Source organism: Lissotriton vulgaris, chromosome 5 (assembly GCF_964263255.1).
Source record: "Lissotriton vulgaris chromosome 5, aLisVul1.2, whole genome shotgun sequence".
NCBI lineage: Eukaryota > Metazoa > Chordata > Amphibia > Caudata > Salamandridae > Lissotriton > Lissotriton vulgaris.
In genome coordinates, this window is record NC_141693.1 from 616,716,720 (window position 1) to 616,738,708 (window position 21,989).

At 45.7% G+C, this 21,989-nt stretch overlaps 1 protein-coding gene across 5 annotated transcripts in view; it reads right to left on the reverse strand.

The window, feature by feature from the left end:
- Positions 1 to 21,989, reverse strand: part of ARHGEF10L (Rho guanine nucleotide exchange factor 10 like) — a 763,679-nt gene that overhangs the window by 523,014 nt on the left and 218,676 nt on the right. For 4 of the 5 annotated variants that reach the window (XM_086922050.1, XM_086922049.1, XM_086922052.1 and 1 more), the window contains exon 4: positions 8,844 to 8,871. In XM_086922050.1, coding sequence (XP_086778176.1) covers positions 8,844 to 8,871 — 28 coding nt within the window. Of the gene's footprint in view, positions 1 to 8,843; positions 8,872 to 21,658; positions 21,773 to 21,989 lie in introns of those variants that run through there. The other variant, XM_086922053.1, reaches the window with a different exon arrangement.

The window sequence follows — 21,989 nt, forward strand, 5'->3', positions numbered from 1 at the left end:
CATGTCAGCAATCTTTTGTTCTAAGCTGTTGAAGCGGCTGTCTAATGCTTTAAAACCGACCTTCATCTCCTTCATCATGGTGGCCACCAGGGCCGCAGCGTCTTGTCCGCCAGCCTCGATCCCTTTCCCTTGGAGGAACTGGGGGGGAACCGGGTCAGCAAGGGCAGCCTTCTCAAAGCTAATTTTACGTTGGGCGGGATCTTTCTTGCCCATGGTGCTAGCGGTGATACGGCAGGCAGTGGCCGGAGTGTACAACTTACAGTGTCAATGAAACTGGCCCAGGAGACAGCACCACAGATTCCAAGCGGCGCAAACAGAGGTAAGTCCGACAGTTCCCACAGATTGGGAAACCGATAATGCGCACAGGTAGCAAGGCCAGGGCAGGTCAACGCCACCCCTTAGGCACAATCCGCACTACGCCCGTCTGTCAGCCCTAGTGCAGGACTTCCAACCAGCACACAAATGTATTATGGCGCAGAAGTGTGGCGGTAGGTTAGCTACTGATAAGGCCCACGGGCCCGCAACTCTGGGGGCTCCCGCGCCCCTCTTCCATCCACCCCACTCACTGCGCATCGGCGGGGGTCGTAAATCCAGCAGAATAGCGGCCTACAACTGGGCCCAAGGCCGCAAAACGGCATCAAAATGGTGGCTTATGTGGCTGCCGGCATCAGGAAGGCGGCCGGAGCAACCCTCAGGGCCGTGGAGAACTGGCAGGGCCGCCACAGGACAGGGGCGCCTCCCACCCCCACAGCGCCGCCACCGCCACCCGCCCCCACGTGTCACACGGAGCGCCCGCCCCTACCCCCAAGCCCCACCGGGCTGCCCGCAAATCGAGTCCCCGGCTCAGGACCGCGCAACAGGCCGCAAATCGCGGGCGCGTCACCGAGGCCGGGAACCGAGCAACACGGCCCCAACCAGGACCAGGGGGAACAGAGGAGGCCCAACGATAGCCGCGAGAGGGGGGCAGCAGCCAGCAGAGGCCCAGCGGGAGCAGTACTCACCAACCAGCCGTGGCGCAGAAGGGCGTAATCAGGGCCAAGGCAGCGAGGCACCCCTAGCCCCTCTGCCATTCTCGGGTCGCGGACCATCTCTGGACCCCGTTTCCTCGCCCAGAGTATGCCAGTCAGGCGCGGCTGCAGGATGGAGCAGAGTTGTTGGCATGAAGAAGGCTCAAATCATTGTAAGCTCCATGCAGGCAGGGCCGACCGACGGAGCTTCAAACAGATGTGGCCATCTTAGACGCCCCCCAATTATTTACATGGTTAATGGTTATGGTGAAAATCTGGCATGGACCTATATTGCAAACCCCTGCCTAGTCTCCCTGCTTGTAAGTCTCCACACCCGATTGTGACCTTTGGTCCTTTGTTATTTGCAACTAGTGGATGCCTTAAGATTGATCTATATCAACTATGGGTGACTCAGAAAGCCTTTGACTATGGCTAATTTCTTCATGTCCAGGTCTTGATACAATGACCTATATCCTGTTCTTCCTTCTGCCACTCCTTTCTTACACCAGGGTGAACTCTCTACATGCTTTGTGATGGCTGCTGGTGTCCCATACATGCCAATGACTATTACCACGTCATGCCTAGAAAGACCCATGGGGTTGTAGGGCTGCCTGTAACTGGTGTTTGCCTTGGTCTTCTCCCTTGTTCAATCCTGGGTAGTGACTAAGAAACATTTACAATGAATGAGTTTCTCCTGTGCATGCTGGTGGGTCGCTCCCTGTTGGAAATGTTGCCGTTACTGCAAGGTCACCCCATATTTTTTAGCCTTTTGCTGAAACCTATTTTTGCTGGCTACTGAACTCTCTGTACAATGCACTTTACCCCTGCTGAACAGTGGTAAAGTGCTTGTGCTTCACCTGTCATATGATTACATTGGCATACCCATGATTGGCATAATTTTCCTGCCTATAAGTCCCTAGTATATGGTACTAAGGTGTTCTCAAGGCCTGAACATTAATTGTCATAAGAGGACTGCAGCACCAGTTCTGTCATACACTACAGTGACAATGTAAACATGGCTGAAGCCCAGCTACCAGTAACCTGGCTGCACTGATTGTAACTGCAAATTCAACCCAACAAAATAACCGCTTTTGTCAGGTCTAAACCTTCCTTTTAGATATTTATAAGTCACCCCTATGTAGGCCTTATTGCCTACAAGCAGAGTGCATTGTATTTAAAAGTAGGACATTTAAAGGATTAATGTTAAACATGTCCTTACAGTGACTCGCACCTCAAAATTATTCTCCCTGTAGTAGGATTGGCTGTTGAATAGGAATGCGCTGAGATGCAATATCAAATACTAATCCTGTATCTTAGGAATGGGGCCAGCTAGAGAAATAATGAAACCACTATTTTAATAGTTATTAAACATGCAATTCAATTGTGAGGTTGTATTTTTTTCTACCTATTAGAGAAAGTTAATATTTAGAAAGTTACCTTTGCCCTGCCTGATATCCCCAGAAGCTTAATCTGCCTTTTACTCTCCCACTTTGGTCGGCCAGTAATTATCATTTTAAATAGGTGTAAATGAGGTGTGAAATTGCTCCCAATAGCAAACAATAGGATGGCATAAACAGGCTGAGATAATCCATCTGAATCTGACATCATATGGAAGGGGAACGGGGAGTATCCTTTTTGACAATAAAGTGCCAAGTCCTGCTTGAATGTGACATCCTGCTTGGGTTGGAACTTTTCATATGATACTTGGGGCATACTTCAAAGAGATCTCATCTGTCTCCAGCAAATGTTAGCTTACACCTGGGCAGGCACCTTCTTTTGCCCCCCATCCAGTCAGGCCCCAATCATGGAGGGCCTCTTTTGACATTACTGTGCCATAGTGTGTTTGACAGGTCTGCTGGGTTTACCTATAAAGTGTGGGGTGCACTTTAAAGAACGAACACAGGATGCTGCATCTGGTTTCTGACAGCTGTGCTCTGCTCTACCAGACTACTGTCTCTGAGGTTGTTGTGAGTATGGGGACTGCATCAAGCTGGATTTTGGTGTTAGATGTGGGAGTACACTAGGATTACCAAAGTGCACTTCCTCATCACATCTCCAGTCCTCAGAGCCCAAGCTGATTGTGGCTGAAGACTTGGCCAATCTTGAAAATGCCCAAAGTGGATAGGGTTATCCCCGGGAACACTTATCCTTTTGATTAGGGCGTCCCTGGGAGGGGGACGTGGGGGTGGAGGGTCATTCTCATTAGGCATGGGCGGATTTTGCGGATCCACGATCCGCGGATTTTGCGCATTTGCGGATCGTGGATCCGCAAAATCCGCGGATTTTGCGGATTTGCGGATCCGCGGATTTGGGGCGGGGCTTCCATGCGAGTGCACATGCCTCTTGTATGTTTGAAAGGTCTGAGAAAGATCAGTTCAGCAGATGAAGAGAAAGAAACCCCTGGTCACAAGAACAGCACGGGTATTGTGCTCGTGAAAGTCAAGGATGCAAAGGCCTCTATCCAGCATCACAGCTGAATTTCCAAGGTAGAGTTGGGAAGAAGGCACACCTGTCCAGCCTCGACGACGCTCACGATTGTTTTTGGGCTAATGAATGAGTCACTGAATTTGAGCATCAACTAGTTCAAGCGACCATGTGTGTGTTACTATGCAATCGCCCCGAAGGGCGCAGGGGTCCCTTGAGTGAGCTGTCCATCATAGTGGGTGAATGGCTGGAAGACGGTGCAAACCGCGAGTGTGTGGGCGGGGCCAAACGGGCAGGGCTACCATGCGAGTTCACACATGCTTCTTGTGTGTATAAAAGGTCAGAGAAAGATCAGTTCAGCAGATGAAGAGAAATAAGCTCCTGGTCACAGAAACAGCACGGGTATTGCGCTTGTGAAAGTCAAGGATGCAAAAGCCTCTATCCAGCATCACAGCTGATTTTCCACGGTAGAGTTGGGAAGAAGGCACACCTGTCCAGCCTCGACGACGCTCACAATTGTTTTTGGGCTAATGAATGAGTCACTGAATTTGAGCATCAACTAGTTCGAGCGACCATGTGTGTGTTACTATGCAATCGCCCCGAAGAGCGCAGGGGTCCCTTGAGTGAGCTGTCCATCATAGTGGGTGAATGGCGGGAAGACGGTGCAAACCGCGAGTGTGTGGGCGGGGCCAAACGGGCAGGGCTACCATGCGAGTTCACACATGCTTCTTGTGTGTATAAAAGGTCAGAGAAAGATCAGTTCAGCAGATGAAGAGAAATAAGCTCCTGGTCACAGAAACAGCACGGGTATTGCGCTCGTGAAAGTCAAGGATGCAAAAGCCTCTATCCAGCATCACAGCTGATTTTCCACGGTAGAGTTGGGAAGAAGGCACACCTGTCCAGCCTCGACGAAGCTCACAATTGTTTTTGGGCTAATGAATGAGTCACTGAATTTGAGCATCAACTAGTTCGAGCGACCATGTGTGTGTTACTATGCAATCGCCCCGAAGAGCGCAGGGGTCCCTTGAGTGAGCTGTCCATCATAGTGGGTGAATGGCGGGAAGACGGTGCAAACCGCGAGTGTGTGGGCGGGGCCAAACGGGCAGGGCTACCATGCGAGTTCACACATGCTTCTTGTGTGTATAAAAGGTCAGAGAAAGATCAGTTCAGCAGATGAAGAGAAATAAGCTCCTGGTCACAGAAACAGCACGGGTATTGCGCTCGTGAAAGTCAAGGATGCAAAAGCCTCTATCCAGCATCACAGCTGATTTTCCACGGTAGATTTGTGAAGAAGGCACACCTGCCTCGACGACGCTCACGATTGTTTTTGGGCTCACAGGAAGGGCATGTTGTAAATATTTTACGATGGCGCCGGCAAGCTGCCAGCGCCATCCTAAAATACTTACTAAATTAGCTTCAACAGGAAGCTCTAATAGATAAAATCGAGCACCTGCTTTATTTTATCTATTAGAGCTTCCTGTTGAAGCTAACTTAGTAACTATTTTAGGATGGCGCTGGCAGCTTGCCGGCGCCATCGTTAAATAGTTACAACAGGCCAGGCTTCAACTTTTGCCCCCGGAATAATCCGCCGCTCGCGGATTTGCGAATTCTCGGTAAATTCGCGGGAGTTCGCGGATCGCGAATTTACCGAAAATTCGCAAAATCCGCGAGCGGAACGGATTTTCCGCTCATACTTAATTCTCATGCACTAGCTTGTGCCAAACATAAAAGTGCCATCTTCAGGTACCCACTTCACAACACTTCTGGACCTGAGGAAAATCGCAAGACAGCTAAACTGTTGTCTGCAACCTGAGAAGACCCTTGGAGGACTGGACCTGCTCTTTCCCTCTCCTTCTCTCTCTCTCGCTCTCTTACTCAGGACAAAGAAGTGGGCTCCAAGGATCACAAAGCTGACCTCTTGTTCAAGCTACAGGGATGCAGCAAGCTACAAGAGGCCTTTTTCTTCAACTGTACAGCTGACCAGTGGCAATTCTACCTGGACTAGACACTCCAGTTGGCCTCTGCCTGCCACCCTGTGAGTCTCTAAGTGCCTCCCCTATGTTCCGGGGGAGGGGGGGGGGACTTTATACATTTTTTCCTGACATGGATTGGAGCTTAAAGGATTAAAAAACGGAAGCTAAAACCTTTGAGTAAGATCAACCTGGTTAGATTATCTGTCCTAGGCTGCATTGCATTCAGTGTCAAATTGCGTCTAGGTCCAGTTCTATGGCGACCATTGTCTATCATTGACACATTGTGCTTCTTGGCCATATTCCGACTCAAACTGTTTAATATTCATGTCTCCAGTTTCTCACATTGAATTTTTGTCATGTTTATGGCATTTTGTTTACTAAATTTAACTCTGTTTTTCTCATTTGTTCTGGGATTTTTATTGCTTTACATTTTGACTTTATTACGGTTTTAGTACTGCATAAATAATTTACACATTGCCTCAAAGTTAAGCCTGTCTGCCCTGAGCCATGCTACTAGGGGGTTGAGCTCAGGTTTATTTAGTGACTTTAGCAGTTAACCTTAACAAGGACTATGATTATTACTTGAGGTGAGTACTTACCCCCTTCAACCATTAACCCAATTACTTACACTCTCAATTACCTAAGAATGGACTCTTGACGCTAAAGACCGTTGTTGTTCAATTTAGCATACACTTGAGGATCGTACTCATGTCAACACAAGCAGAATTCAATAGACAAAGGATGCAGCATGATGTCGCCCACCCATCATTAAGAGCAGTAATGCAATGCTTTCACACATCCAACAACGCATGCAAGAACAGAGGGAATCCATCTAGATTTGTACCAGTGATCACTTCAGTGATGTTACTCTGGCAGGAAATTTGTCTATCCTATCAAGTAAGACCACCCTATCAATCCTCTAAAAAAATGTTTATTCTGATGGGTAAAGTAAAAGGTTGCACCATCAAGTCATCATCCTTATTTACCTTAAAGAGTGCTGCGGGTGCTGCCTTGTTACTAAATATGTGCAGACATCACTTCCCGCATCCACCACAACGCCAATGGCCAAACCACTAACACTGCATCACTTTCACATCAATACTTCCATTATTGCCTCCTCTCTGCTGCCTGCTGTATCCTTACGATGTCCCCTCCGGCCTGGGCGTGTGTAGGCATGGGCACCATAGACCATCACTTAAGCACCACATACAGGGGGCATCAGTGCCCTGCCACACATGCATGCAGGTTGCAGAATCCGAATTGCTAGTAGGACCAGGCTCCGACTGATACCTCCTTGAAGGACGGTGCTACCTTGGAAACCGGTTGAGCGCCTGCTCACTGCATTTCATATATTAAAATCCAGGCTATCCTGAGACACTTTTGTAACTTCTATTCTCCAGTATTGGGGTGTCTTTCATAGATTCACATGCTTGAATATTCCCCGTTGTCGAAGTGGGAGCCCCACTGTAAATAAAATAGCAATCAAACCAATCATATATGTATATAAAAACATAATTACATACATTCTAAAACCATAAATACTCATAAGGACCAAGGTTAGCATTAACACATAGGAATACATTAAAAGAAAAAAGCACTTTCGTAGCATATCCATGTCATTATGCTAGTCCGAACTACAGCCAATCAGGCGCAAGCACCCCTCTAGAACCTTCTTGTTAGAGGCTCAGGCCCTCAGATTTTCGTAGCACAAGAGTGACAAAAGAGTCTAGGAGGAGAAGCGAGCCTCTGAGGGGAGCTGAGTGGGTCGAATGTGAGTCTATGAAAGACACCAATACTGGAGAACCACCGTTTACAGGTAAGTAACAATTGTTCTTGTTGACCAATCCTCTCGTTCCTGAATAGCAGGTTAGGTTGACTTATCATGTGAGTTGTGTCCTTGTCAAGTAAGGGTTTTGCCTCTCAATCAAACATAGTTTACTATATTCACAAAACAATAGCAACATTTCCTTACCGGGGTGACTTATAGTCACTGATGACTTTTACACTTCTTGCGTGCTAGTATAGTTATATTATCTCTGTTATACCGCAAGTACTGGGTACTACATACTGTGTACAGGACAACTTACCTCATTGTTAGCACCTTCATAAGTTAAAAAAAGCTTCACAACGATTTCTAAGAATGCCTACGAATTTAGTTCTAAAAAACGCACACATCTTAACATATGTTGAAGAGTAAAGGCAAGAGGAGTGATTGTCATGCGTTTATGTTGCAGAATTTTGAAATAAGACACTTTGGATAAAAGCACATCCCGGGCCCCAAACGTGTATTATTGGGCACATCACATTCCTTCTCAGCACCTCATAAATTGAAATGACAAAACTGAGAGAACACAAAATTGAGGTCACCGATTGCCTCGCCCATACATGTCTAACTTAGTGGAAGAGGTCAGGCTGTTCGACAGTGCACACCACAAACGGAATAGTCTGCAGGCTGATTCATGTCAGAGTCACTTGTGGGCGTATTGGTTTACATCAGAGTAAAAGCTCTTTGTGTGAGATTTGTTTCTAATGCATGAATAAAATAACAGCTAACAAATCCATCCCTCCGCTTTATCCATGCAAAACTGGACGCATTACGGTGAGCAGGGGTTGGTGCATGGTTTGTGCATGTGGAAGAAAGTGGGCGTATGACGTCAAAATACCTTGTGGTGGCACTATCTCCCGGCCACACTAACACATTCACCACAGCACCGAATGCCAATCGGCCAGTATTGAGGTGCACTCAGTACCACACTTGCCCCTCCTTGCCATCCTAGGCCTACTCCTGCCCTCCGTTTACATCAACATGCCCACCCTCGCACACATCTGAGATTGCATATCTTGCATGCTTATATTCGTGCTTATATTGTAAAAAAAAAAAAGAAAAAGTGGTGCCAGGGCTCTCATCAGGAGGCCACTGCAGCTTGCACAGCACATTGCCCCTTCCATGCATCAATGATAGTAACAACACACCTACTAACCATCATACTCCTAAAAGTGTGACATTTCAGGCCCCCAAAGCTTTAAGAATGGCTTGGGTGGCAGGTAAAAGTCATTTTAAAAGTATATTGCACTAAGAATCAGCTGTTTTTGTGGTCATCTCTAAATTAGCCAGACAGCGCCACCCTGTGGCAGGCTGTCACAATCACCAGTGCTGACAATTAAGTGCTGGTGCCGAGCACCGGAAACCACTGGCTCAAATTAAGCACTGGCTTATATGTACATCATCCTAACCAACTACACATGCCATAGTCGACATCAAAACAACACAGTTTTGTGTGGCAAAGCACCCTCATACAGCATGGAAGGCATGCTCATGAACACCCCAAACTACCCGGATCAGTAACCTGAACACAAGCGCTAAGGAGCAGGCGTGAGTTGTGGAAGTAACTGTTACAAAACACAATAAAACTTAAGGACCAAAAAACTTAGCACTTACCCTGTGTGCAGCATTGATCCTGCCAGATCTGCAAGAGAAAGGGGCAAAAGGTAGGCAGTCAGTGACTGATCAGGTAACAAACTTGGTTAAAACCCACAAACCCTCCCAAGAACCAAAGTCCACTGGTATTAAAAATCTGTGTTTGCAGCAGTAAGCAAGTCATGGAGAAATGCCACTAACAGACCTTATGATTCATGCATGCTAACTGAGCGTCTGTGACTGACAGACTTGCTAGATTTACGAGTGCAGGGTATTCACAAAAGGTGACATTGAACTTGTAAAGTATTCTACTGATGCACAAAATTTGTAATTATCCATTAAAGAGCAGAATATTGCACAGGAGTAAAACTCATGCAGTAGGTGTTTCAAAGCATGCACAATGGTGAAGTAAATCCCTTTCCAGTGTCTGAGAGGTACAGAAAACCAACAATTTCAGGTGTAAGGAGAATTTAATGGAAGGGGTTCTCCATGAGGAAAAAACAAATGTGTAATTGCACATGAGCGCTGTGCTCCCCCAAAGCAGAATTGTGCTTAGTGAACAATTTTGCATTGAAGAAATAATAACATTTATGAATATTCACATGCCTGTCCCATGAGCGCACCATCACAGGCCTACTCTTTGAAAGGTCTGCGAAAAGGTAAAACTACATGCAGAGCTTTACATGCCGACATGGATGTGGTTACGGTCTGTCTTGACAGCGCAGCAGTCGCCAGACAATTATGTGAGGACCACTAGAGAGGGGGGGTTGGCTCCGCCCGCATGTTGTTAGCTAGGAGGTCATGCTTTTAGTGGGCAGATATTGTGTGCTTCCATATTAAGTGCTTGACCTCCACACAGCTGTGATTATGTTGTTTATTTATCCATCTGCCTAAGCCTGAACTTTCAGGGGCACATAAAAGACATTGGAATTTTAAGAAAGTGACTTGGATAACGATATCATTTATGTGTTTTTTCTCTGGCAGCAGCAACGATAGGTGTAGGAGTTATTAACCTACATGGATTTGTAGGTCTTGCTTGATAGTGTAACTGTCACCTGACCTTTTAATCTAGACCAATATTACTCTACAGTTCCTTAATTCCAAACAAATAGATCTATTCCCATGCTATTTACTTGTAATGCTTCACATTATCATACAACATTCCTTTAAACTCGAGGAGGAGCTACGCTACGAACCAAGATGGCCGCATAGGCTCCCGGCTCCGCCAACCTCCGCCGGCGGCTCTCATATCCTGTTGATTATCCTTTCCTCACACCGGACTCCTGTGCGCATGAAGTGCTCCTGACTCTTGTGGTGCAATCCCGGTCTTTCCAACTTACCGGGTGACGAAGTTATGTCGAGTACTAGTCTTGGCCTACTCCAGGGCTGAAGCCGGGACCTCGATTTCTAGCCCATCCGGGTTGGAATTGCACAACATCGGCTGTGAGACCAGGGCTGCGTCTGGTCTCCCGATCTTGGACCATTCTTGGCATTTTCAAATGGCAACTCAGTGACCGGCTTACGCTGCGGAAGTGGTACAGTGACGCAAGTGAAGATCGGCAGCTGCGGTTGGGGGTCCGACGCCCGGAGAACCTTCCGGGCCGGGGTCGACGGGCTTGGCCCCGCGGGCGGCGAAGGTGTCGATTCAGCCAGTTTTGTGAGCGCCAGCTGTTGTCATCGGCTTTGTGTGTGCCTGGTGCCTCGGAGTTGTGTCCGGGGTTCGTGTCCTGCTTCGTCTCTTCGTGAGAGGGGATGGAGGGGACGGACGGCACAATATCGTTGAGGTCCATAATGGCCGCCATTGGGGCACTCCACTCTCAATTTGCTCTCATGTACGATCGGATGTCTGTACCGCTAAACAACGTTTGTTTGAGACCGGAGCGCGATGCTCCGACATGCTATCAGCAAGCTGTGGTTCCTGTGGAGTCCTCTGCCTACCATTCTGAGATCCCTGGGCGGAAGCCTGATTTCGCCCGCTTTGATGCATCTGGCTCCATGGATGGCGTACCTATGATCATTGCTGACTTTCCCTACTCAATCCTTGCTCGACGGAACACCGTTGCTAAAAGTTTTGATCGCCACGAACAGCTCTTTAGTGACTATCGGAGAGGTTCGCCTTCCTTCTTTATTTTTCCTTGCAGGAATTGTGGATGTCGCCATCTTTTATCCTGTCTTCGATCCGACTCCATTTACTTGTACTGTATTGAATGCTTCGCTTTCCTTATGAGGACTCTGGAATGGGCGACAAGGACTATCGTAAAGACACGTACTGGTCAGGGTTGATTCTGGCTTCTGGGGTCTGCTGCGTCATGTGCTACAAGCTGGGATTGTACCTCATATTGTAACGGGGGTCGGGTGGTTTTGTTTATGTCCTCCCCAAGTTGGGGTTCTATACTCGCTTTCAACAGTGGCTAAGATGTCTTGGGGAGGTCGCCAATGGTGGGGGGTAAGGGAGATCGGGAGTGTATATGTTCTTCTCCTCCTCCGCTTTCTTTTCCTTTCTTTAGGGTAGTTCCGGGGCGACAGGCACGCTGTTAGTGGGGTAGGCCGTAGCCATTACAGGGGTGCAGGGTGGCGGGTGTTCGGGGGGGTTTTGTTATTTTAGTTTGTTTTGTTCTATGGTCCCTTTCTTCCTTTTCTCTTTCCAGTTGGGTCGGCTGTTTCTCCTTCTGCCACTTCTTGATTTATGGGGCGTCTATACCAGCTTCTACTTTATTGTCTCCTGAGAGTGGTTTTACTGGATGGTACTCGCACTTGATTGCTTGCTAATAGATCTATTTTTATTCCTGTTCTGTCACGTGACTAAGGCTGTATTATTTGTTACCTGTTCTTGACTGCAGTGCGTGGTACATCCCCTCATCTCTCATTGCTTCTTAAAGTATGGCGTGACGCCTCTTACAGTATTGCCACTACTGCTTCTTCAAAAAAGAAAAAAAAGAAACCTTTGATATGTCCTTTGTACTGGTGACGCATCCTATCATATGTTGCACTTTCTTTGCAGATGTCGCCTGGGTCGATGATAGATGCATAAACTTTACGTTGATTTGCTACTTTGCGGCCGGCCCCTGTGGTTGTAGGCCGCGCTTGTAATACGTTGAATGCATCAATAAAGGTTTCCAAAAAAAAAAAACATTCCTTTAAACTCAAGTCAAGTCAAGTTTAACTTTATTCGGTTAGATTAAAACCATCAAAGTGCAAACAAACAATTCATAAATACATACATTATTATCCTGGTTTCATAGTATACACAATTTTTAAAACCCATCCGATACAACATAGTCTGGTCTAACATACTAAGGCTTAAGTTAATAAATACAAATAATAATGCAAAAATTATTACAGAAATTCATAAATAAATAGTCCCATTTATGCAATCATCAGCCTGTTCCTGCACCTAATGGCACCTGTTAAATAGCTTGCGACCCCAAAACACACCAATGGCGATGCCAACATTTGTAAATAGGCAAACGCCGGCCTAACCTTTTCGAAGTTTTGACCTTTTAGGAGGGGGATAGTAAATTTTCTGCACAGAGAGTCATAAAATTCACAGAAAAATACCATATGAAGAAGATTTTGATCTGAGAAGTTGTCACAAGGGCAGGGTCTTATCTGACCTTCTTTAAAAAACCCTTTCGGAAAGGCCAGTAGCCAGGAGACCATATTATGCTTGAATCTAACTAAGACAGACAGATGATAAGGTCTATTTATATATGTTAGATATGGTTGCAACAGACTAGTTATGCTCAGTGTAACAGAACTCCTCACTTTAGGTTTCACTAATTCCCTTTCCTCCCTACACAGCATAGATCTATTCAAAAACTGCCGCTTCAAGTCTTTAATCACCGGTTTGGCTATAGGTCTTGGGTTTAAAAATAATTCAGAGCAGCCAAGAAGGGCCATTTGAGACTTGATATAGCGAATCCAAGGTATATCTAAACCCTTGTCCAGCATAATGCAGTCTTGTATGATCAGCTGATTTAAGTTGGGTGGAGGTTGAGCCCAGATTCTTAGCCAGCACATTATGGGAGCAACCGCGATCTGGTCTGAGATATACCCAGCTCCAAGATTCTCATGGATATTAAAAACAGGGGCAGAGATAGGGAGCGATAGTAGTTTTCGAAAGAAACCATTTTCTACTGCCTGGATGTCACCCATCTCTAAATAGCCCCATAAGTAGCTCCCAGAAGTCGCCATTGGGATGCACTTAGCATTATAAATTTTTAAGAGAGCAGGGATAGGTTTCAAGCCAATTCTTTTTACGAATTCCATGATGGCTCCCGAGGCTCGGGCTAAAATGATCCTTTTGTGCATACGCTGCGTGACCCAAGAGCGTCGGTCGTCAAAAAGAACCCCCAAATAAGGGAAGGCAGACACCTTTGTTAGTTCAAAGTTCTTACAATAGAACTTAACCTTCCTTGCTCTAACAGAGCCGATGGACATAGAATGGGACTTCTTAAAATTCGTAACCAAATCCATAGAGTCCATAAAATCAATAAAACAGTTTAAAAGAGTTTGAAGCCCTCTTGAGGTCCTTGCCAGTAGAACCGCATTGTCTGCGTAAAGCAGAGCTGGGATCAGTTTTGAGCCAGCCCTTGGGATGTTTTTACAACTGGAAATTAAAGCGGCCCCTATGTGTTGTTAATATAGAGGGTGAACAACAGGGGTGCCAAGATGCGCCCCTGCCTCACCCCTCTTTTAACGGGCCAAGGATCTGTGAGACTACCATCTTTATTATAACGCACAGAAACTACGGTATTCTCATGCATGGCCGCTGAAAAGGAGACAAAACTGCATCTAAACCCATTCCCTGCAGCATCACCCATAACTTTGATCGATTTACGAGATCAAAGGCAGAGGATAGATCCATAAATGTCAGATGCAGATCCCCCGCCTGGAGACTGTATACTTTCCAATTATTAAGTGGAGATTGAGACATTGACCCACGGTGCCTTTGCCCTGCCTAAACCCATATTGAAGGTCTGAAATGATACTATTTTGATCCAGCTAATCCGTTAGTCGGGCAAGGACAATTTTCCCCATTATTTTGGCTGCGGAGTCCAAGGGAGATATAGGCCTATAACAGGCCAGGTCATCTCTGGCTCCCTTTTTAAAAATCGGAATGATTACAGCTTTAGCCCAAAACAGGGGAAAGCCAACCCGGGCAGCTACATAAATAACCTGAGTTAAAAGTTTAGACCATAAAATAGGATCCGCTCTGTAAAGGTCCGTTGGGACTCCATCAGGGCCCGGCGCTTTCCCGCCTGCTGTTGACCTAATTGCCTCTATTACTTCGCCCTCAGTAAAATGCAAAGGGGACAAGACAAAACCACTGTCTACTATCCTACCTGGGGAGCCTTGCCTAACGACACTATAGACACTTCCAAACTCTTTTATTGGCATTGCCAAAGCTTGTTTTATGTTTTTGTTCGTGATTTGAGCCCTAAGTTAATAACCAGAGCCTGTGATGTAAAAGCTTAACCCTGTCCACGGAGGACCTCATTAAAAGTGGGATGGTAAAAAGCTGTGGTAATACAGCAGCCAGCATTATCAACAACAGGTAGCATGATCACACACTTTAATGGCCATTACAACTGGAATGGGTAATAACAGGCAGAAATCAATGCTACTGAAACTTTCAGCAAGAAATTTTAAATTCCAGCTCTTTTCATAAGGACAGGTTCCACCAGGTTTAATGTGGTGGATCGATTTCTTTCACGAGTTAATACTGGATGCGGTAAATCACGACATCAAATTTTCGTCCAATATCAGAATTAAGTGGCCGACCGTAATGTCAGCGACCAAGAAGTGGCAAATATTTAACTGGCAGGGTTTAGAGGCTCAGGTTCAAGGTAGGACACATAAGCGTTGACATTGTGCAAGTTGGCAGAGTGAAGATGGGGGCAGGTCTGGTGATAGACTGTGGATAGACAGATTGAAAGGTGAGGGAGGCAAATGTGACCTTCACTCTGTACTGAGCGAGGAACCAGTTCCTGCTTGGTAGGAACATGATTGTGCTTCCCAGGCTCAGGGTCAAGTAACTGAGATGTAAGTATAGTCAATCAGGCACAGGTTAGCACAACAAAGACTTTGAGTATTTACTACAAGCGGATGAGTGCACAAGTTAGTGAGTGAATGCTTACCATGTGCACAAGGAAGTATGAATGACATTTTGGAGTTGATCTAAGTAGTCTACTCTAGGAACACTGTGCATATTTTTAAACCTACTCTGTAGGAGAATGCTATTACAAATACGACAGATCAAAGATTTATTTATTTAGCGCTTTATAGAATAGAATATGTCTCCTTTGAGTTAAGCCACCAACCCCTATAGAAACTGAGCAATTGGGCGGGGTAGAAGGGAAATGAGTAACAGGAGTTAGTCTTTGGGGTGGCGAGAAGAGGGTCATTGTCTCTCGGTAGAGAAGTGAACATTGATGGAAGCAGCTACGGGCTGCTCTCCTCGCAGAGAAGGATTTTAACAATGGTGCGCAAGTCACTGAAGGCTCCAGCCAGGTTCAAGCCAGATACCTTGCTGTAGTTCAGCTCGAGATTCTCTTAGACACATGAGCCGAAAACGAGCCAAGCTGCCATGAGGCTTCTCCATGTAACACACGCTCAAATCATTCACCAAGAATTTCAGACAAAACTTGCTGCAATAGTGGAGTGAGAAGAGCTACGCGTGCAGGGTGCGGCTCATCCATATCACCAGAAAGACTACATATCTTTTAGGATTTGGTTCCTGTAGTGTAAGGGCAGAGCTACGGAGAAGTTCAAACAAGGATTGAAGGAGGCTGTGAAAATGAACTGTGCATGTCAGATTGTTCAGTGCTTTCACTGTGGCCAACCTGACATGCACAGGTCAGGCTTCCACGATCAACTGACCTGGGAGCTGGAGTAGCTTCGCCACAGCCCTATGGAGCTCTGAGTGAGCGTTGTGTTTCTCTGACCCCGCCAATCCTGGCACTGCTGCTCTTATGTTTGGTATGACACGCAGCATAGCAGAAGTGTTTCAATTGGCTGGGATGCTTTTACCCACCATGCACATTTTCAGCCGGCAGCGCAAGGCTGAGGATCGGATCATGGTAAGAATATATATTTTTTTTCAGTAATACCAGTGCTCTATTTCATGTTTTAAATGGTTATCTCTCCGTGTCACTTAGAATACTTCTCACCAGGGTTAATCCAAATCAAGTAGGGCAAGTTGCTCCTGACGATTATATTTAGTGAGTGTACAGAGCTTCAGTTGTTCTAATAATTGATGACAGAACTTGCTCAAAACTCCAGCTGACGCGAACGTATCTTCTGGCCGTGATGATTTAAGAAAGGCAGAAGAGAGCTTCATATCTGCAGGAACAAGATGTTATCGTCTTTTTAATTAAGGTTAAAGGGTGAACCGAGTGTGAAGACACCCGGACGCCATGTCCTGCTGACAAACGTAGTGACAGCCGAGCAGCCCCGGTCACAAAGATGAAGCTGCTGTGATCTTGTTAATTAAACAAGCATTGGAAAAACATGCGCACCGCATGCGAGCATTGTGTGCAGCACATTAAAGACATATGTATTATCTTTGGCACTGTGTCTATGAAAGATGGCATCACAGCTCTACATTTGAACAGAACTTTTGTTTTGAATATATCTCGCTTAAAAAACGACAAGAAGACTGGTACACCTGTTAGCAATTGTCAAAAAAGTATAAGTATTGCAAGAATATCGAGGACAACATAGTGTCACCAATTCCACATACTCAGGAACCATATGCTGATAAATTAAATTTGTGTTGCAGAGGTGATCGGTGCACACTCTATGTAAATGTGCCTATAAATAAAGTGGAATGTGCCTGATCACCTTTGCAATACAAATATAAGCATGTACGCCCTTTATAAAATTATTTAACCTTTACGTGCTGCACCTGCCCCGCTGCTTTTAAAAGATGCCACTTTTAAAAATTGCCAGCCGCCACTGCACGCATCTGTTGGTTGAATAGCACAATGTGAAATCAGCTTCCCCACTTGATCAAACTGTGTGATCCTAGGGAGATACTTTATTTCACTGGCTATCCTTTTTCTTCATAATTCCTTTTGAGAGCACCTTGAAATATTTGAGTTCAGGATTTGCAGTGTACCAAAACCTTAGTTTTATTTAGTAAACAATAATGTTGACTCATATAGAATACAAATCTAGGTCACATATAGAGCCCATATGACATCTGATTTGCCTCTTACTTCACTAATCGCATTGTTGTCATTCTGAGTTGGAAGACATGAATGTTTCTAAATTCACGTTTGAAAACTATCCCTTTTAATAAGTGCCTCTCAATGCAGAGGTATAATCTGAGGTACATTTTTTGAATTTTGAAGAGACCGGATCATATTTCTACATGATGTTTGTTGCACCTTTTACTTGCCGAACACACCCACGGCACGGTTCGTGCACAGGCTCCCTGCTTGGCGCTCCCTGGTCATTTGCTAGCTTGCCCTCCTAGATTTTCGGCACCTTCAGAAGAGGATTTGTTTTGCTCTTGATCTTAGGGAGGGAGTTTTAGGTGTAGATATACTACACCGAGCAGCATCGGTCTCCTCTGGCCTTGTTAGTTAATGGGGGGGGGCACTCTTTTCAGAGATCCTAATGAGCCTGTTTGATGAGTGCCTGACCCCCCCCCCCCCCCCCCCCCAGTCCAACAGCTCTTTCATATGCACAGGCCTGGCTGGATGTCCCCAAGAGTTCAGATGGCTCAGTCAAACACAGTTCTCCTGTAGGAGGAGGCGGGTTTTATCAATAGCCCACCAATCAGATCATTTCTTATTCGCCATAATGATGCACACTTGTCTTTCAACTCCACTTGAAGGCAGAAGGTGATCAGTAAGGCGAAATCGTACTCTAGGGCACCACTTGAAATCCCTCAGACTTTCATCTTTCTGGAAAAAGGAGACTGGCTCAGTCTTTCATCCTTCTGAGGTGGATAAGGTGAAATAAGCTTCATGGAGCTGGGCATTAAAAGCTGGTACAAATGATTGAGGTTGTGGTGCAGTTTGAACGGCTAATTATGTATTTACTATTAGTAGCAGTATGTGCAGTAGTAGTAGCATGAGTAGTGGCATTAGTAATTGAATGAGTAGTAGTAGCAGGAGGAGCAATAATATAAGTAGTAGTAGCATGAGTACTAGTAGTATTAGTACCAGTAGTGTAGCAGTAATAGTATGATAAGTAGACGCAGTGGTAGGAGCAGTAGTAGTATGAGTCATATTAGTAGTTGTAATAGGACGAGTAGTAATTGCATGAGTAACAGTAGCATTAGTGTGAGTAGTGTATGGCTAGTGATAATGGTATGAGAAGTACTAACCAGAGTAGTAGTAGTAGTAGTAGTAGTACGTCAGTAGTAGATCACGTCAGGATCACTGCTGGTCGATGCTTCGGACTGATCAAATACTTAAAGAAATTCTTTGACTTCCTCCCCATTGCAGCTAGAAAATCAGTCGCGGTAGCCTTAATACTCTCCCGACTTGATTACTGCAATGGATTAATGGCTGGAGTGAAAAAGTCCACCCTGAGGAAGCTTCAGAGTATACAACACGCAGCCGCCAGATTGGTCCTGAAACTTCCTAGAAGGTCATCGGCCTCAGCTGCATTAAATTCCCTCCATTGGTTGCCACTCCATAAAAGAATTCTTTTTAAACTCTTACTTACTGTCTTCAAATCCATGAAAGGCACAGGGCCTCATTACCTTGCAAAACGCTTCACCTGTTACAACCCCACACGATGTTTGAGATCCTCTGGGACAAATCTCACAAGGATACCCAGGTTCAAGTATACAACTAGGGGTGGGAAAACCTTTACCGTTCTGGCAGCTAGGGCATGGAACAACTTACCCGTCAACCTTAGACTAATTGAAAAAGAGAGTATTTTCAGAAAACTCCTCAAGACATGGGTGTATCAACAACCCGACTCCTCTGTACTGGCAGCCATTTAGTTCCAGATCCTCATCACGTATCTTCATCACATATCCACTTCATGCATGCTCAGCGCCAAGATGCTCCTTCCGGAGCGAAAGTTCGCGCTTTATAAAAACTCATAAATATCAAAATATCAAATAAGAGTAGTGTAAGAGGAGAGTATGATTAGTAGTAATAGAATGAGAAGTAGTAGCAATAGGAGTAGTATTAGTGGTGGTAATAGTATCAGTGGTTGTATGAGTATTAGCAGAAATAGCATTAATATGATTATTATTGTTCAGCTCATAATATTGACTCCTGGTATTCCCATTTTGACAAGAATGAATGGTGTGAGGAATAACAGGTCTTATCTAACAATACCTTTATTTTATTTCTTATGTTGTATTTATTCAAGCGGTAGGAGCACCCTGCTTCCAATATATCCTGCGTGCGATGTTAGGGGTAGTACAGCACAACATATCAAATGAAAGTCTCTTTCCTTGCATCCCATTGTCTGTTTTAGAGCATTCTGACCAAAAAGATGGTGAACATATTGATCTGAATACGGAAAACAGCTTAGATTGAGCAAGAGAGAGCAAGAGATTGTGGTAAAATATAATCTGAGAAACATCATAAATGTCCAATAGGAAATGAATCCAGGGTTGTGCAAATTTCATGATAAAAAATACAGAAATATGTTGACCAATAATCATTTGGATGCATTAGGTAGGCAAATCTCTTCAAAAAGACAGAATTCATGATTTTCAATTCACAAATTCAGAATCCAATCTCCTCTAGAGTATTGTGGATATTCCAATTTACGTCAACTGGGAAAGGGGTCCTGTGAACGATAGCGAGTACCTCTGGAATACAGAAAGAGAAACTGTGATAGATCAATTTTTAGTGCTAAAGGGCCAACAGTAGTGCTCTAATGGGGAGATACAGTCTGGTACTGAGTACCTGTGCTTCTTTAATTTGAAGCGAAGAGTACCTGTACTTCTCAGCAATGATGCCACACATTTAATGGGAGAGTGCCAACACTTCTCATGAACAAAGAGGTACTCTACCTAGTGAGTACCTATATCGCTATTACAAGCAGTGGTACAAACAAGAATCCCAGATAGACCGTCTGAATTTTGATAACAAATTCTGAATATAAGTTTGTTGTTTAGCAACCTGGGTGGTCGAAACTCACAGCTGTTCTCACTGCCTAGAGACAAGATAAATGGCAAGTGCTCTCCAAGTGTAGTGATTGTAATGTGGCATCCTGGTACACGTTCAAAGATGTCATCCAAATGTTTGTGAATCATACAGATTTGGAGACTTGGGGCCAAATTCTGGATGCTTATCAACATGTATCCACATCTAAGTGGCATTCCACTGGAAGCAAGATACTCCTCAATTGATGACAAGTATTGGATTACAATACATTTGGGATCTCACCACAGCAGAATGGTTGCAAGTGCAGCGGCACCATTGCTGCGGAGTCTGCTTCAGTGAAAGGGAGAACTGTATCTGATTGGAGGACCGCGGTACGCCAGAGGTTTAGCAGAGCAGTGGCTAGAGTGGACTGAGTGCTGAAGTGTAGCATTGATCAGCAACTCGTCATGAATCTGGCTCCAAGTGGGAGAGCACACGTCGTAGTGCAAGAGCCCTTCTTCAAAGGGCGAGAGCTCTAGCAGTCGGAGGACATTGATACGGAGTTGGATCAGAGCTAACTGGTCGGCAGTCGGAATTGGGCAGTCCGGTCAGAGAAACTTGGCAAGTTGGCAGTTGGGATTATGGGGGCAGAGAATTTAATTTGAAGATGTTGGCGAGGCGTCAAACTGTATGATGTTGCTTGGAGGCTGGATGGTTCCTAGAAGTTAGTTACATTGAAAGGAATAAGCCTGACATAAAATGGAAGGATGTCCAACTTGATGATATTGACTGCAAGTAAGCTAATAATGTGTTGGAGAGGAGACAGATTGGAGGCTGCTCAATGGGAGTTCGATTTAAGAAGGTTTGTAGTCTTATTCAAGGGCAGCATAGAAGTTTAAACTGGATGGCACTGCCATCATGTCTGAATAGAAGATGCTTGACTTCGATTTGGACAAAAGAAAGTTGCAGGAAAGCCAGATTCAAGGAGTCTGGAAGGACGTAATTTTTAAGGTTTGCAGTTTCTGAGCTGGATTGAGTGATATTATTTGGATGTTTGATTGGCAGATGTTGCCTTCTGAGTTGGATCAGAGGAAGTTGTTCAGAAACCGGATCAACCAATGCTAGCAGGGTACCAGGTGAGAGGATGTTGGCAAAGTGTTGCCATGAGGGATGTTGACTGGGAGCCAGATTGGACATAGTGGAAAGATGTTGGAAGAATGTTGGCATGTCGTTGGATCAGAGAGTGTTCTCTGGGGGTTGCATCTGTGAACCTTCATGGTGAGTCACAACAGAGAATGACAGGGAAGACTGATCATGTGATAATCCTTGGGAAGGCAGAAGACAATGTTTGTGGCCTCACATAAGATGATGTTGGGGAATCTAATCTGGGCATGGCGGATGACGCGCAGTGGCTTAGCTATCATTAGGGAAGCAGGTGCAATGGCGCCAGGGGTCAGGGAGAGTGATGGGCTGTTCTGCAGCCAACTGTGACTGTTGTGCTTCTCGCTTCCCAACTAGGCCGTCACTTTATTTGTGCTTGCGTTCGGGTGCACAGTACCCTTCCAACACCTTTAAAGAGGTGATTAGTGAATGGTGGCTAATTAAAGCATACTTTGTGGCTAAGAGGAGGGGGAAGGGGAGTCAGACCGGCGGAACTTCTGTAAATCTGATACTGTGGAAATGTTGATGAATTCGAGCATTAAGTGACGAGTGTGATATGGCGGGTGTTGTGATGTGCAGCAGTCGCGCATGCGTTATTAACCTTGCCTGTTTATTTCGCTGTCTGGAAACTTGCAGGGTCGTCACGTCACTTGACGCCGCCTTCGGTTCCTTGTGAGCAGACCGCCTCGGAGCGAGGCTCGGTGCTCGACCGTGCAGTGAAGTGCGCCCGCGGGCCCCCGTCGGTCCCAGGCCCTCCTGTCTGACTGCGGCTGGCCGAGCTCACGAGCCGTGGGCACTGCATCAGGTTTCAGGAGTGACGCTTCTGTACAAGGAAAGGCGCCTGACCTCGGGCCCAGTGCCTCGGCCGCCCGCCTGTCAGCTGAGACCCGTGGAATGGGCCTATTAATAGAGCCCGAGATGGCTGAGGCCCGCTTCT